The sequence below is a fragment of the Watersipora subatra genome, chromosome 1 (genome assembly GCF_963576615.1).
Source record: "Watersipora subatra chromosome 1, tzWatSuba1.1, whole genome shotgun sequence".
Classification (NCBI taxonomy): domain Eukaryota; kingdom Metazoa; phylum Bryozoa; class Gymnolaemata; order Cheilostomatida; family Watersiporidae; genus Watersipora; species Watersipora subatra.
In genome coordinates this window covers 43,477,659-43,490,542 of record NC_088708.1, presented here as the reverse complement: position 1 = coordinate 43,490,542, position 12,884 = coordinate 43,477,659, and the positions used below count along the sequence as shown (strand labels likewise).

Here is a 12,884-nt window from a genome sequence, read left to right as displayed (position 1 = left end):
CACAAATCGGAATAGATGCAATTTAAGCAATGTATTTTAAGCAATTTTCCTCCGTCTATGAAGCTATCATTATTTTGTGCGTTCATTCACACATTGCTCGTCTATTAGATTTATTCTGTGACAATTTTTATTAACATGTAATCTGGTGTATTCCATAATGCAACCATTATGCGGGTCACTGGTGAGCTAACCACACATTTTGATATTGATAGTGTAAATCTGCTTTATTTGGAGTGCTTTTACACAGGTGATGAATCAGCAGCAGGTATGGCAACTTATTCATGAACTCTATGGCAGTCAGCTTGGCATCACACAAAGTGATGATGACTATGAGGCTCCCACTCAGGACTCGGATGCCCAGCAAACCGCAGATACTTGCGTGAGTGTCCGCAATGTCAGTACTTGTATTTATAATCTATCAAGTTTTTCATGCGTCGTTGTGCTACTGTACGTCTGCCACCGCAGATGTCTGTGTTTGTACGTACCTCTATATCCCTGTGCCGCAGATGTCAGTGTGTCTATCGCGAGTGTATATGCACATCACTCCGTGCTGTATATGTCTACGCAGGCATCACTCATACACTAAGTGATTGTCTGGTTTGTCCTTTCCCCCAGATGTCCATGCAATTGGTTATTATTCATTTCGCCCTGATGATGCCTATGTAGTTATTAAATAAGCAATGCATGTATCTAGGTAATTGTGAGTCGTGTTCACATTGCCTTTGAAAGTCATGGGGTCCTCAGAACAAAGCTGGTCGTAAGCTATGAATATCTTGATTGTATATTTATAATTACAAGATGGTTAGCATCAACATCGTCTGCTAGTTCTGCTAGTCGCTGTTAAACCAGTTAGCCTATTTGCTCAGTTCCACAACTGTTCTGTTGTCACAAGCTGTTTGTACGAGACTGCTTACCGCTCTATTTGCCGTTACTAGCTATTGGTTAGTAGTAGTTAGTAAAAGCTACTAGAGTCAGGTTAACATAGTGTTCATTTAAAATGGTTTGTTGTAGCTCGTGTAGTTGGCTACCCACTACACGTCTCTAGCTGTTGTTCGTTAGCTGAAATCTGGAAATTAAATTTAATTCACTAACGCTGCCTTCTGTTGTTAGGTTAGTTAGCACTTGACCGCTATATGCATGCTTACTGAAGCATGAGTTTTTTTCCAAAACAGTTCGGAATGTGATCCAGTTTTACTAGACAGTTCATTGGCTAGTGAGTTGTTAATGAATAATGCGTGCTACGGTTGTCTAACACTGCCTGACTAGAAACAGTTATTCACTCCGAGCTTATAGACGGGACAACATCACTCGTGATGGTAATTTTAAGAGTTCTATTGTTTACATGTGTGTTTAAAAGTGGCAAGAGATTTGTGAGGTACATGTAGTGTGATTATGTGCTCTTAAAATTGGTAGTTAGTTAACACACCAGTATTAACTAGCCACCAATCCTAAGATAACACACCAGTGTTAACATACCGTGTGAGGTAGCTATAGGTAGTGTCGTTATGTGTTCTTAAGATTGGTGGTCAGTTAGCACACCAGCGTTAACTAGCCACTAATCTTATGTCATTGCAATAAAATAGGTTGGTCTATTGCGGGCAAATCAGTAAAATTTAACATTGTTGTTAAATGAGATATTGTGATGGTCCTTTGCTGAATTACATGTATTCAGTTGTTTGTATGACATAACAAAGAAGTCGTCTTAAGCTCATAGGTTCAATTTTATGTTTTAAATTATCCGTTCAACATTGGAATGTGATTTTCTCGACTGTTGCCAATGGATGACTAGCGGGTAAAACTAGAACACTGTTTGAAAGGTCCTAGCCTTACAAGCGCAGTCTTTCTGTAAGGTCACGGCTTAGTTCAACTTACCACAACCTGTGATATATCGCTTGAAGCTAGAAAAATATATTACCTAGTTAATTACAGTACTAGTAATAGTGGCTATTAGAAGGTGTAGTTATGGTTTAGGTGAATATCTATTAAAGCTGAATAAAACCTGAAAACACAGGTAGTAAGAAGGGTAGCAGTAAAACAGCCAATGAAAGAGTATGCTTCATATGTGTAGTATGCCTCATAACCATACTTGGACCATTATCATATTTTACTTGCTCAAATACTAAGTATGTTTTAAAAGTAAGGGACCTGACTTATCAATGAACCATTAATGCTCTCAATAATAATAGCCATATTGAAAATCAAAAAACAAACCCATTTTGTGTCATCGTTGACTGCAATATGGAGTAAATACTGTAAAACCTCTATTTGAACCCCATGGCGCTGTATTAATCAACCTTCCCCTATAGTGACGTTTTATTAAAGGTAACATTCAAATAGAGGGTGGCGGTATATCATTTTAATAGCTCGTCATAATTTGAGAAGCTAAATTCAACCATTTTATGGGCAAAACGAATCTCGCCTATATTTTGCACTCTTTTTCGAGCGGAGCGACATTAACTCTTTTGGATGCAGGAAACCTGCTCTAACTTACTTTTAACTGGTTGTAGATCTCTAAATATATATGCATTGAGTAACTGAAAAATATCTCTACCAGTTGATATCTATTGCTTACAATTACCCTACAATGCTCTACAATTATCCTCTTATAACCCTCTTTGCAATTTGTCGGAGCTTTAAATTTTTTATTTCATTCTAAATTTGATGGCATATTTTCTTTTTTGTAACTGTATTTAATAATGCTGCATAAAAGCTCATTGCTCTGTTTGCTACAGTTTGCAGTCAAAACTGGTATTTCATGCGCAATAGAAGAGGAGTTATGAGCCTCTATTCATTGTAAGGCGAGTTTAGATAATCGCAATGATGCAATCCAATAATATGCCATAAATCAGCAAATTTGTTTATAAGTTGTATAATTACAATCTATTAAATGCTACCAATGCATATTAAAAAATAAGTGACGTAAACAATACATGCAGAAACAGAAATTTATATTTTTGAAACAAAAATATTTGCATCGTTTGCTCGGCCAGTTGCGTTCTTGTTGTTGCATTCGTTTGGCACCATTTTATTTTCTTCTTGCTTTTCAATACCTTCTACAGTGTCTGCTGACCTCAACTCGTCTGCACTGCTAAACTAGTTCATATGAGCGGCTAAACAATTTTTGTAGCAGAGCAAAACTACGCGTTGCTATTTGAAAAACTTATTGTGAATGTAATGATAAACATTTAGATGCATGCACGCTAAGCACAACTTTTATAGTCTGAAGATAGTAGTACAGATTCCATCGTAATTGTAAACAGTTTTTCACATACATGTACATCAAAGCATCACGACAGCGTTTTACGGGGAACTTCTATTAGCCTGATACAGTTAATAATTATTTCTGTGGCATTGCTTTCAAAGTTTTAACAAAAAATCTGTAAGCTTTGGAGTTAAAAAAAAGAACTTCGATACGAACAGCAACAATTGAAGAATTAATTATTATTGATGTAAGCGAGTCATCATTGGTACGGTTTTGTGGAAACTTTTCTACTGATCACTCGCTATTATGGGTTCGTAAAGATCAAAGAATGTCAAAGTGGCAGTCAAATAAAGGTTTTAGGGTAAATCTCTTGTTGAAGCTTAATTGTTCAGCTTCAGCCAGATATTTATTTTAAAAGTATTTTTTAATCTTGCAAGTTTTGCAATCAAAGCTATGAAAGCAGAAAATCAATAACCAGCAGCCAATGCAAATCTAATCACTTTGGCACTGATCGAGCTCCCGCTATCGTAGTTCTGGAAGGAAGTCGAAGGTCGCCAGATGAGCTGCAATGCGCGTCTTTAAACTTTGCGTGAGTGCGAGCATTTGTCACTTGTTGGCTCGCGCCCGTTTGAAGCAGTTTACTGCAAGTTTCCATTAAAGTAGCGTGTGGTGTTTCTGTAGAGCTTTGCTGGCAGCGACAATACAGGCATCACTAACGGTCTCTCATCAGCCATGCCTTCTACAGCAGCGCTGGACGCTGTCGCGGGAACAGACAGGAAGCTAGACGATGTCTCTAAAGACCTTTCTAGTGACTTAACAGACTCCACAGAAACCGACGATGATGGTAAGTGCTTGTGCCACTCTACCTGATAATCAGGTTGAGTAATTCTCAAGTTTAATTAAGTTTAGATAGAAATTGTTAGAAGTTTAATGATAGAAATTGATGTCTGCGGTTCTAAATATAAAATTTATGATTGTATTTACTACAAATATATGTAAACATATTGATATACAAGACCATGTGTAAGGTTTGTCATAGTGAAATATTAGATGGGTAATTGGAATCTGTTTGATAAATGTCTAAACTTTAGTTCTATAAAAAAGTTAGTATTTTTCAGGTGTTGTTTTTTAAATAAGCATGTCGTATTTAATACAAAATATAAAGCAAAAAGGTTTACAAGGTAGCTTTGACGGCAGCAAACACTGTGCATGTTACAAATGTCATTATGAACAGTTTTTGTGTTGAGCAAGAGCAATTCATCACATAATTCACACTTGTTGTGCTTGTTTGCGCAAGCGTTGTAATGCATAGTAACACCAAACATGAGTTTTAGCTGTCTATTTGCTGGATGATGCAATGGGCAGCATCATAGCTACATCAGTTTCCTGTTTAAGAAAACCAATCTTACTAAAAAAGTTGAAAAATGTTGTAGGTTTGTTGCATGCCACTATCTATCGATACAAGCAATCATCTTGTTTTTATTAAACCTGTTTGATAATCTTGTTATTGTCTGCGCTAGATGTATGAGAAATCGAGAATAGCATTTGGTTTCCAAGTTATTACCATATATGCCTAGATGAAGTATTGCTTAGGCATATCAACACAGTTTCACGATGATCAGAATGGGAAGGCAAATCTAAACTGGATTTTAACATAAACAAAAATGTATAAAGGTTGACATTGCGTGAACCTTTCATGTCACTCTTGTGAATAGGTCATCAAATAGGTCATCGATAGATATGAGATATTTTGTTTATCGCCGCCATCACTAATCGCTGATGTTATTCTGCACCTGAATATTGTATCTTGCACGAGTGTTTGAGGAAAATTAATTACATGTATACAGGTACTCAACATCATGCAGCCTCAGAATATATTCAGCTATAGGTGTCAACCTCCCAAATCTTGTGAGTTTGTTAACAAACAGACGTAGTCTCGAAATTATCAGACATAGGCTAGGAATTATCTATGTTAGGTTTTGGTAAAAAAAAGACGAGTTCAACAGTGAGGCAACAAAGCCACAAGAATTAAGCATAGGCGAATATGTTGATATCAATCAAATGAACTGAATATATATACATATAGATACACACCCTTTTGAGTATAGACTTTTGTTTATGTGGGACTCTCCTCAAGATCTACTTGTAATAAAAACATGTGTTTTTACTCGTTAGAAAGCCTACATGAGGTTTCTCTTGATTGGCAGTGTGATATCAAATGCTCACGCTATCATGATATCATGCTTGCATTGGCCAGTGGAGAGCACCAAATGACATTTAGGTTAAACCTATTTAAGACTGAAAGTGCTGGCTGTTGGCCTCACTGTGAACTAGGGTATTCTTCGTTGCTGCACACTCGCAGAGCAGAAATATGTGGTCCCATTTGTTTTCCGAGGAAGTTGAACTAGGACAATAATGGCAACAACGTAAAATGGCTTCGTTAATACAACCTGTTTTGATGTTATGTCAACCTGTTATGTCTGAGTGAAGAGTACAATGTTGCTACTCATAAATTGTATCTATTTAATTGATAACAGAACACATTCAACTCAAGGTTTGCAGTCATAGGCTAGCATATTATAGGAATGGATAGATATCTCACAAACGAACTACAATGGTTATTCCATGCCCATTTGCTGACAACTCACTGACTGATGCAGCGAGTGAAAAATATTAGTTTTATTTCTTGTGCCATTGAGATCTGGCGAATGGTAGCTATTTATTTTCATGGCTAGAACAAAAGCAGAACTGCGCGGTTTGACTACAGATATGATCATATTGTGAGAGAGCAGATAGAGCTCTACTGGCGTCAACTGCAGGGAAGGGTCGCTCGGACTCAACTGAGCAGCCATCAACTGCTATATACAGTATGTAAATAGAGCGAGCATAAGTTTATAAGACTCACAGGCTTTCTGCTGTGACACCGGGGAGTTATATACTAAATACATTCTTACATTCATATATACCTACGTACATATCTGAAAGTGTTGAATTGCTCCGCAATCAGTGCCTGCGATTTTGCTTATGTTGGTCAATGGGCAGTACAATTGCTTGATAGGTTGAAGTGAGGTCAAGTGCAAGGGTCAGGCGAAGTCCCATTGAAAAATGACAGTTTGCTAGGCCGCTATCGTATGATCAATGCTTTTATATTCTTCACAGGTTTAAGCATTTGTTTCAGAGTGAGCAATTAGTCAAAAGACCCAGTGGCTAATTACAATGTCATTGCTGGTTTCTTCACGTAACTGAATAATAACTGCTGTATGTGTAGCCTTGCGTATTTACTATAACCTTTTGTTTCGCATTCCTAGGTGACGGAGAGGCGGTGCAGTGTCCCTCCGCTCATGAGCATTCTGACTGGGTTACTCTTGACCTGGAGGTCAACTTCTCCGTTAATCAGCTCTTTGACCTACTATTTACCGACACACCATTCTTTGCTGCGTTCCTCGATTCACAAGGCACTACTGGTATGCTTTTCTCTTAATATATACATTACATTGGCTGTTCTACTCTCAGACTTCCTCTGTTAGTAATCGATTTACTGGCTGATGCGCTGGTCGCTCGCTGAATACTCTCCGGTAGAGTAACCACGTATTTTGTTTAGATATAAACCTGGGTGAATGGTCAGAACCTGATGCTGAAGGCGTGAGGCGGAGAGAGAACACTTTTACTATTGCTGTCAATGCTTCATTTGGACCCAAGTCAACACGCTCTACTGAGACACAGGTATGAAACTGCGCGTAAGGTGAAGGTATTCGCTTTGGCTTTATTAGCTGGTTTGTCGATGGCGAAATTGGGTCATATTTGCTACAAATATTTGCATATTTCCATCTCAATACTGTTGCAACAGTATTGAGATGGAAAATGGTTTCATATCTCTAAAGCTCAGTCTCGTCATATATATTATGTATGCTATGAACTAGTCAACTCCTGTCATTTCACAACTTTTTTCAGTTGATCTTATGTTCATGTCATAAAAATTTTGTTATCAAATATTTGTTTGCACGAGTTGGAATTTTTGTAAGTTTTCAGTTTCATGCTCAAAAACTAGTAATATATATTTAACACATACCTATAAATTGAATTTAAATATAAAATACAGGCACTCATTTAGTTACAGTTTGAATTTCAATGCTACTGATGGCCGAACTATTATTAGTAATCGACGCTTTGCATGTCTCTTGCAGTACATGAGAGCAGAGAGCAAACCTGGCTCTTTCTATTGCATTGACTGCGAGAGTCTGAGCGACCCTTCCCTGCCATATGGTGATAACTTCTATGTGTGGAATAGATACTGTATATCACGTATCACCAAGTCTTCATGCCATGTGGTGGTCCGCACAAAAATATGCTATATGAAGTCAGTTTTTGCTCTTGTCAAAGGTTTGTGCCTTCTCTTATAAACCTTTACGCATAGCTTTCATTTCTGTCTGCGCTGTATTTAGTCCTGGTGATGTGAACACACTTATATGTCCAACCGATTTGATCCAAATATTTTTGCAGCCGTCATCGATAAGAATGTACGTAATGGAGTAAACAGTTATTTTAAACCCTTAACGGAAAAATTGAGTCGAGAATCTGATAAGATGGCTACGAGTGGGGAGCAGCCAAGGAAGAAAAAGCGATATGTACGACACCGGGCTGCTTCCGTTCACAGTAGGCACTCAATTCACCTATCTAACGGCACTGTACCTGGTAAATCACAGCCTAGCAGTCAACAACATCAAGAGGTCAGTTCAACTTTCTGCTAGCCTCACAGCTATTTGCTTGTATGCTTCTTTCAGAAACTGCCAACTAGAGAGCAAATGTGTTTATAGAAAGTTTTTCTTATTTCACAGGTTTCCAGCTTTCAAAGTCTGTACATTACACACACTCCTTATGAGTTTAGCTCTGCAAGCTTCCGTTTTATAGCTTGAGGCTTGGCTACACCGGCCATTGTTTTGCTTAGATGCCGGCAGCAATGCTACAGCCGATATTGGCATCAAAATATCTGTTTGATTTTTGCTTAATTTACCTTTTCACCTAATTCAGTAATTTTCTACCATTAAAAAAACTTGTCATAATTTTAAATGACAAAAACGTTACTGCTTCCGTTGAGAGTTGTCATGCCATGGTTAAAAACAACGTGAATCAGTAATGTTACTGCTTCCGTTGAGAGTTGTCATGCCATGGTTAAAAACAACGTGAATCAGTAATGTTACTGCTTCCGTTGAGAGTTGTCATGCCATGGTTAAAAACAACGTGAATCAGTAATGTTACGGCTTCTGTTGAGAGTTGTCATGCCATGGTTAAAAACAACGCGAATCAGTAATGTTACTGCTTCCGTTGAGATAGTTGTCATGCCATGGTTAAAAACAACGTGAATCAGTAATGTTATTGTCAAGATTTCAACTCTTCAAAAGGTGCCTTTTAATAACGAACATCGCGAGGAACAATATAGGACGTTTCTTGTAACTTTGAGCTGAAGATCTGCGTGGTCAAACGAGGCTACTCGTAGTGGAGCTTTCATGCTAATAGCGCTAATCTAGTGACTTTTGTTAAATGCTCTATCACTCCATTCAAGGCTATGACAAGAAGTGCTCTGGACTACCTGTCATATTTCTCTGTTGGTTTATGATCGGTAACACTGTTTCCTTTTCAGTCGAACTCGTCACGAAAGGCCGCCTACATAACGTCAACGGTCCGGGTCATGTCCGCCCTGCTCATATTCCTCGTCATATTTAATCTTCTACTCTTCTTTAAGCTCTGGAGTTTAGAGACGAGGCACGCAGCGATGCAAATGGACAGCTCCACCAGGTTAGTCGAGTCACATGATTATGATCACTCGTTCATTTTAATACTTCTTATGTTCGTTACTACACTGTGTAGTACACACTCATTAGACTACACTGTGTAGTACACACTCATTAGACTACACTGTGTAGTACACGCTCATTAGACTACACTGTGTAGTACACACTCATTAGACTACACTGTGTAGTACACACTCATTAGACTACACTGTGTAGTACACGCTCATTAGACTACACTGTGTAGTACACACTCATTAGACTACACTGTGTAGCACACTCATTAGACTACACTGTGTAGTACACACTCATTAGACTACACTGTGTAGTACACACTCATTAGACTACACTGTGTAGTACACGCTCATTAGACTACACTGTGTAGTACACACTCATTAGACTACACTGTGTAGCACACTCATTAGACTACACTGTGTAGCACACTCATTAGACTACACTGTGTAGTACACACTCATTAGACTACACTGTGTAGTACACGCTCATTAGACTACACTGTGTAGTACACACTCATTAGACTACACTGTGTAGTACACGCTCATTAGACTACACTGTGTAGTACACGCTCATTAGACTACACTGTGTAGTACACGCTCATTAGACTACACTGTGTGTAGACACTCATTAGACTACACTGTGTAGTACACACTCATTAGACAACACTGTGATGTACACATTAGACTACACTGTGTGTAGACACTCATTAGACTACACTGTGTAGTACACGCTCATTAGACTACACTGTGTAGTACACGCTCATTAGACTACACTGTGTAGTACACGCTCATTAGACTACACTGTGTAGTACACGCTCATTAGACTACACTGTGTAGTACACGCTTATTAGACTACACTGTGTAGTACACGCTCATTAGACTACACTGTGTAGTACACGCTCATTAGACTACACTGTGTAGTACACGCTCATTAGACTACACTGTGTAGTACACGCTCATTAGACTACACTGTGTAGTACACGCTCATTAGACTACACTGTGTAGTACACGCTCATTAGACTACACTGTGTAGTACACGCTCATTAGACTACACTGTGTAGTACACGCTCATTAGACTACACTGTGTAGTACACGCTCATTAGACTACACTGTGTGTAGACGCTCATTAGACTACACTGTGTAGCACACACTCATTAGACAACACTGTGATGTACACACTCATTAGACTACACTGTGTGTAGACACTCATTAGACTACACTGTGTAGTACACGCTCGTTAGACTACACTGTGTAGTACACGCTCGTTAGACTACACTGTGTAGTACACGCTCGTTAGACTACACTGTGTAGTACACGCTCGTTAGACTACACTGTGTAGTACACGCTCGTTAGACTACACTGTGTAGTACACGCTCGTTAGACTACACTGTGTAGTACACGCTCGTTAGACTACACTGTGTAGTACACGCTCGTTAGACTACACTGTGTAGTACACGCTCGTTAGACTACACTGTGTAGTACACGCTCGTTAGACTACACTGTGTAGTACACGCTCGTTAGACTACACTGTGTAGTACACGCTCGTTAGACTACACTGTGTAGTACACGCTCGTTAGACTACACTGTGTAGTACACGCTCGTTAGACTACACTGTGTAGTACACGCTCGTTAGACTACACTGTGTAGTACACGCTCGTTAGACTACACTGTGTAGTACACGCTCGTTAGACTACACTGCGTAGTACACGCTCGTTAGACTACACTGCGTAGTACACGCTCGTTAGACTACACTGTGTAGTACACGCTCGTTAGACTACACTGTGTAGTACACGCTCGTTAGACTACACTGTGTAGTACACGCTCGTTAGACTACACTGTGTAGTACACGCTCGTTAGACTACACTGTGTAGTACACACTCGTTAGACTACACTGTGTAGTACACACTCGTTAGACTACACTGTATACTTTGTTGCAGTGGCATGTATACTCACCAGGAACTTGTCGACTTACTGAACAAACAAAAGTTTCTGTATGAGAAAGACATGAATCACTGGAGGGAAACACTTGAGTCTTCTACAAAGCTTATTTATCAGGTGTGATGACTGTTTTGCATATATTTATCCTAGATTTCAGTTCATTTTAGTCACCATGATCTGTGTTTATTTATCATTTTTCTGGTTCGTTGCTCTTCAGCTAGTGTTTTTAGTACTTGTTGACTTGTTCATTTAAATTTCATTAGTTTTAGAACATTGAAGTTTAAAACAGTTTAAAACTTATGAAGTTAAGCTGTTCCCATAATTGCTTTGCATATTGAAACTGCCATATCTGTTAGAAAATGCTCTTTTAAAATGCATTATAGAATATTCACTTGGTTGTAAAAGCTAAATACAATGATAACTATTTTATTAGTCTATATATAAAACAATTAAAACTAATTAAGAACTCCTATGTTACGTGTAAAAACTAATTAATGAAGTAATAGTTAGTAAAATAAGTCTTTCTTAGAGATGCGTGATATGAACAATAAATAAGTTGAATTACCCTAATCTGAGTATTTTAAATTATTTTTACATTTTAGTCTAAGATCTACCAACTTGCTTAAACTGAAAGGTTACAAAAATTTTTGGACATCATATGTTGAAAAGTACTTCGTACGTCGCAGCAAATGGTTTCTCCAATGTTACGTTGCTTGTCGGAAATTTCTAAATTGAGGTGATGGTAAGTTGAGTTTTGACTGCAAAAATCAATCAAAAGATTTGCATGAATGGGTTATGCAAAAATTATATCAGCCATCTTTTGATGAAAATGAATTTGTTGCATAAGGCAAAGTTGGCACTTAGATTGAGGAAAGGTAATGCATGCAGTTGTGTTCATATAAGTAAAGTTGTCAGTGACGGTAGTTGCGTGTCTGCAGACGTTTCAAGTTGTGAGCTGACAACTCCTTTGTCGCTTCACATTTTCTCAACTAATTTGCATTTTTATATTTTCTTCATCAATTTAGCTAGAAGAATCTATTGAGGAGATAAAACTTCGTCAGAATATTCTAGACACTACCATCTCTCCAGAGAAATTACCAGAATCTTACTCAGAAAGCTAACTCGATTTTTTACAGGGTTGCTGCGATTGGTTGCTACAACCACAACACTTTTTAGACGATAGGCAGTGATGAGTTATAGGCTGACCCATTATATTGTATTGTAGTCTGCAACTTCTTCAAGACTTCTCTAGCATCATTGATTTATTTCTGCTTCAAGCCCACACTCTGAAGCATGTTTACAAATACTAGTGCTATTTTAACTTTTGCTAGGCGCAATTGCATGATTGCGTTTTTAACCACCAGTGTGCAGCGTGTCCAGCCTAGAAAGCAATCGAGTTGATCTCACATGGAGAATTGAATTGAGCTCCAAAAGGTCCAAAATAAAGTCTTTCAATGTTTAGCTGTCCAAGTATGCGTAATTGGCTAATTCAGTAATCCATTCCCTCAATAAGCCGGTGATTGCTTAGGTGAGGCAGAAGGCTATCACGGTAGCCGTCTAAGATAAGATTGTGTTGGCTTGAGTCAGTCATTTTTAGCCTCAACTTTCTGCACTCCTGTTTTTTTTTGATTACATTCATAATTAGGTCATGGTTGTGCTTGAGCATTCTGTTGTTTCAAAATGTTACACGCTAATCAGATGTTATTTTTCATTTTACTCTTTTGCCACAGGATTTAAGATCAAGTTGTTGTTTATATGGCAGAATGTTGGTTTGAAATTGTAAATTTCACTATAATTATTTTCTTTGAACTCAACAGATATTCCACAAAGTTGGATCATTCATGTTATATTTTTGTACATACTCTATTTTGCCTGATGTGATCTTGAAATAAGCCGGAAGAAATTTAATATATGAAATATAATATATAGAATTTACAAAATCTA

General features: G+C 38.1%; 1 protein-coding gene across 2 annotated transcripts in view; it reads left to right on the top strand.

Annotated features, from left to right (window-relative positions):
* Positions 1 to 12,884, top strand: part of LOC137386119 (protein Aster-A-like) — a 47,976-nt gene extending 35,092 nt beyond the window's left edge. For both annotated transcript variants that reach the window (XM_068072821.1, XM_068072820.1), the window contains 9 exons: positions 248 to 379; positions 3,884 to 4,046; positions 6,511 to 6,666; positions 6,804 to 6,925; positions 7,387 to 7,582; positions 7,703 to 7,929; positions 8,841 to 8,995; positions 10,940 to 11,057; positions 11,966 to 12,884. In XM_068072821.1, the coding sequence (XP_067928922.1) occupies positions 248 to 379; positions 3,884 to 4,046; positions 6,511 to 6,666; positions 6,804 to 6,925; positions 7,387 to 7,582; positions 7,703 to 7,929; positions 8,841 to 8,995; positions 10,940 to 11,057; positions 11,966 to 12,061 (1,365 nt within the window). In that variant the 3' untranslated portion in view covers positions 12,062 to 12,884. The remainder of the gene's footprint in view (positions 1 to 247; positions 380 to 3,883; positions 4,047 to 6,510; positions 6,667 to 6,803; positions 6,926 to 7,386; positions 7,583 to 7,702; positions 7,930 to 8,840; positions 8,996 to 10,939; positions 11,058 to 11,965) is intronic.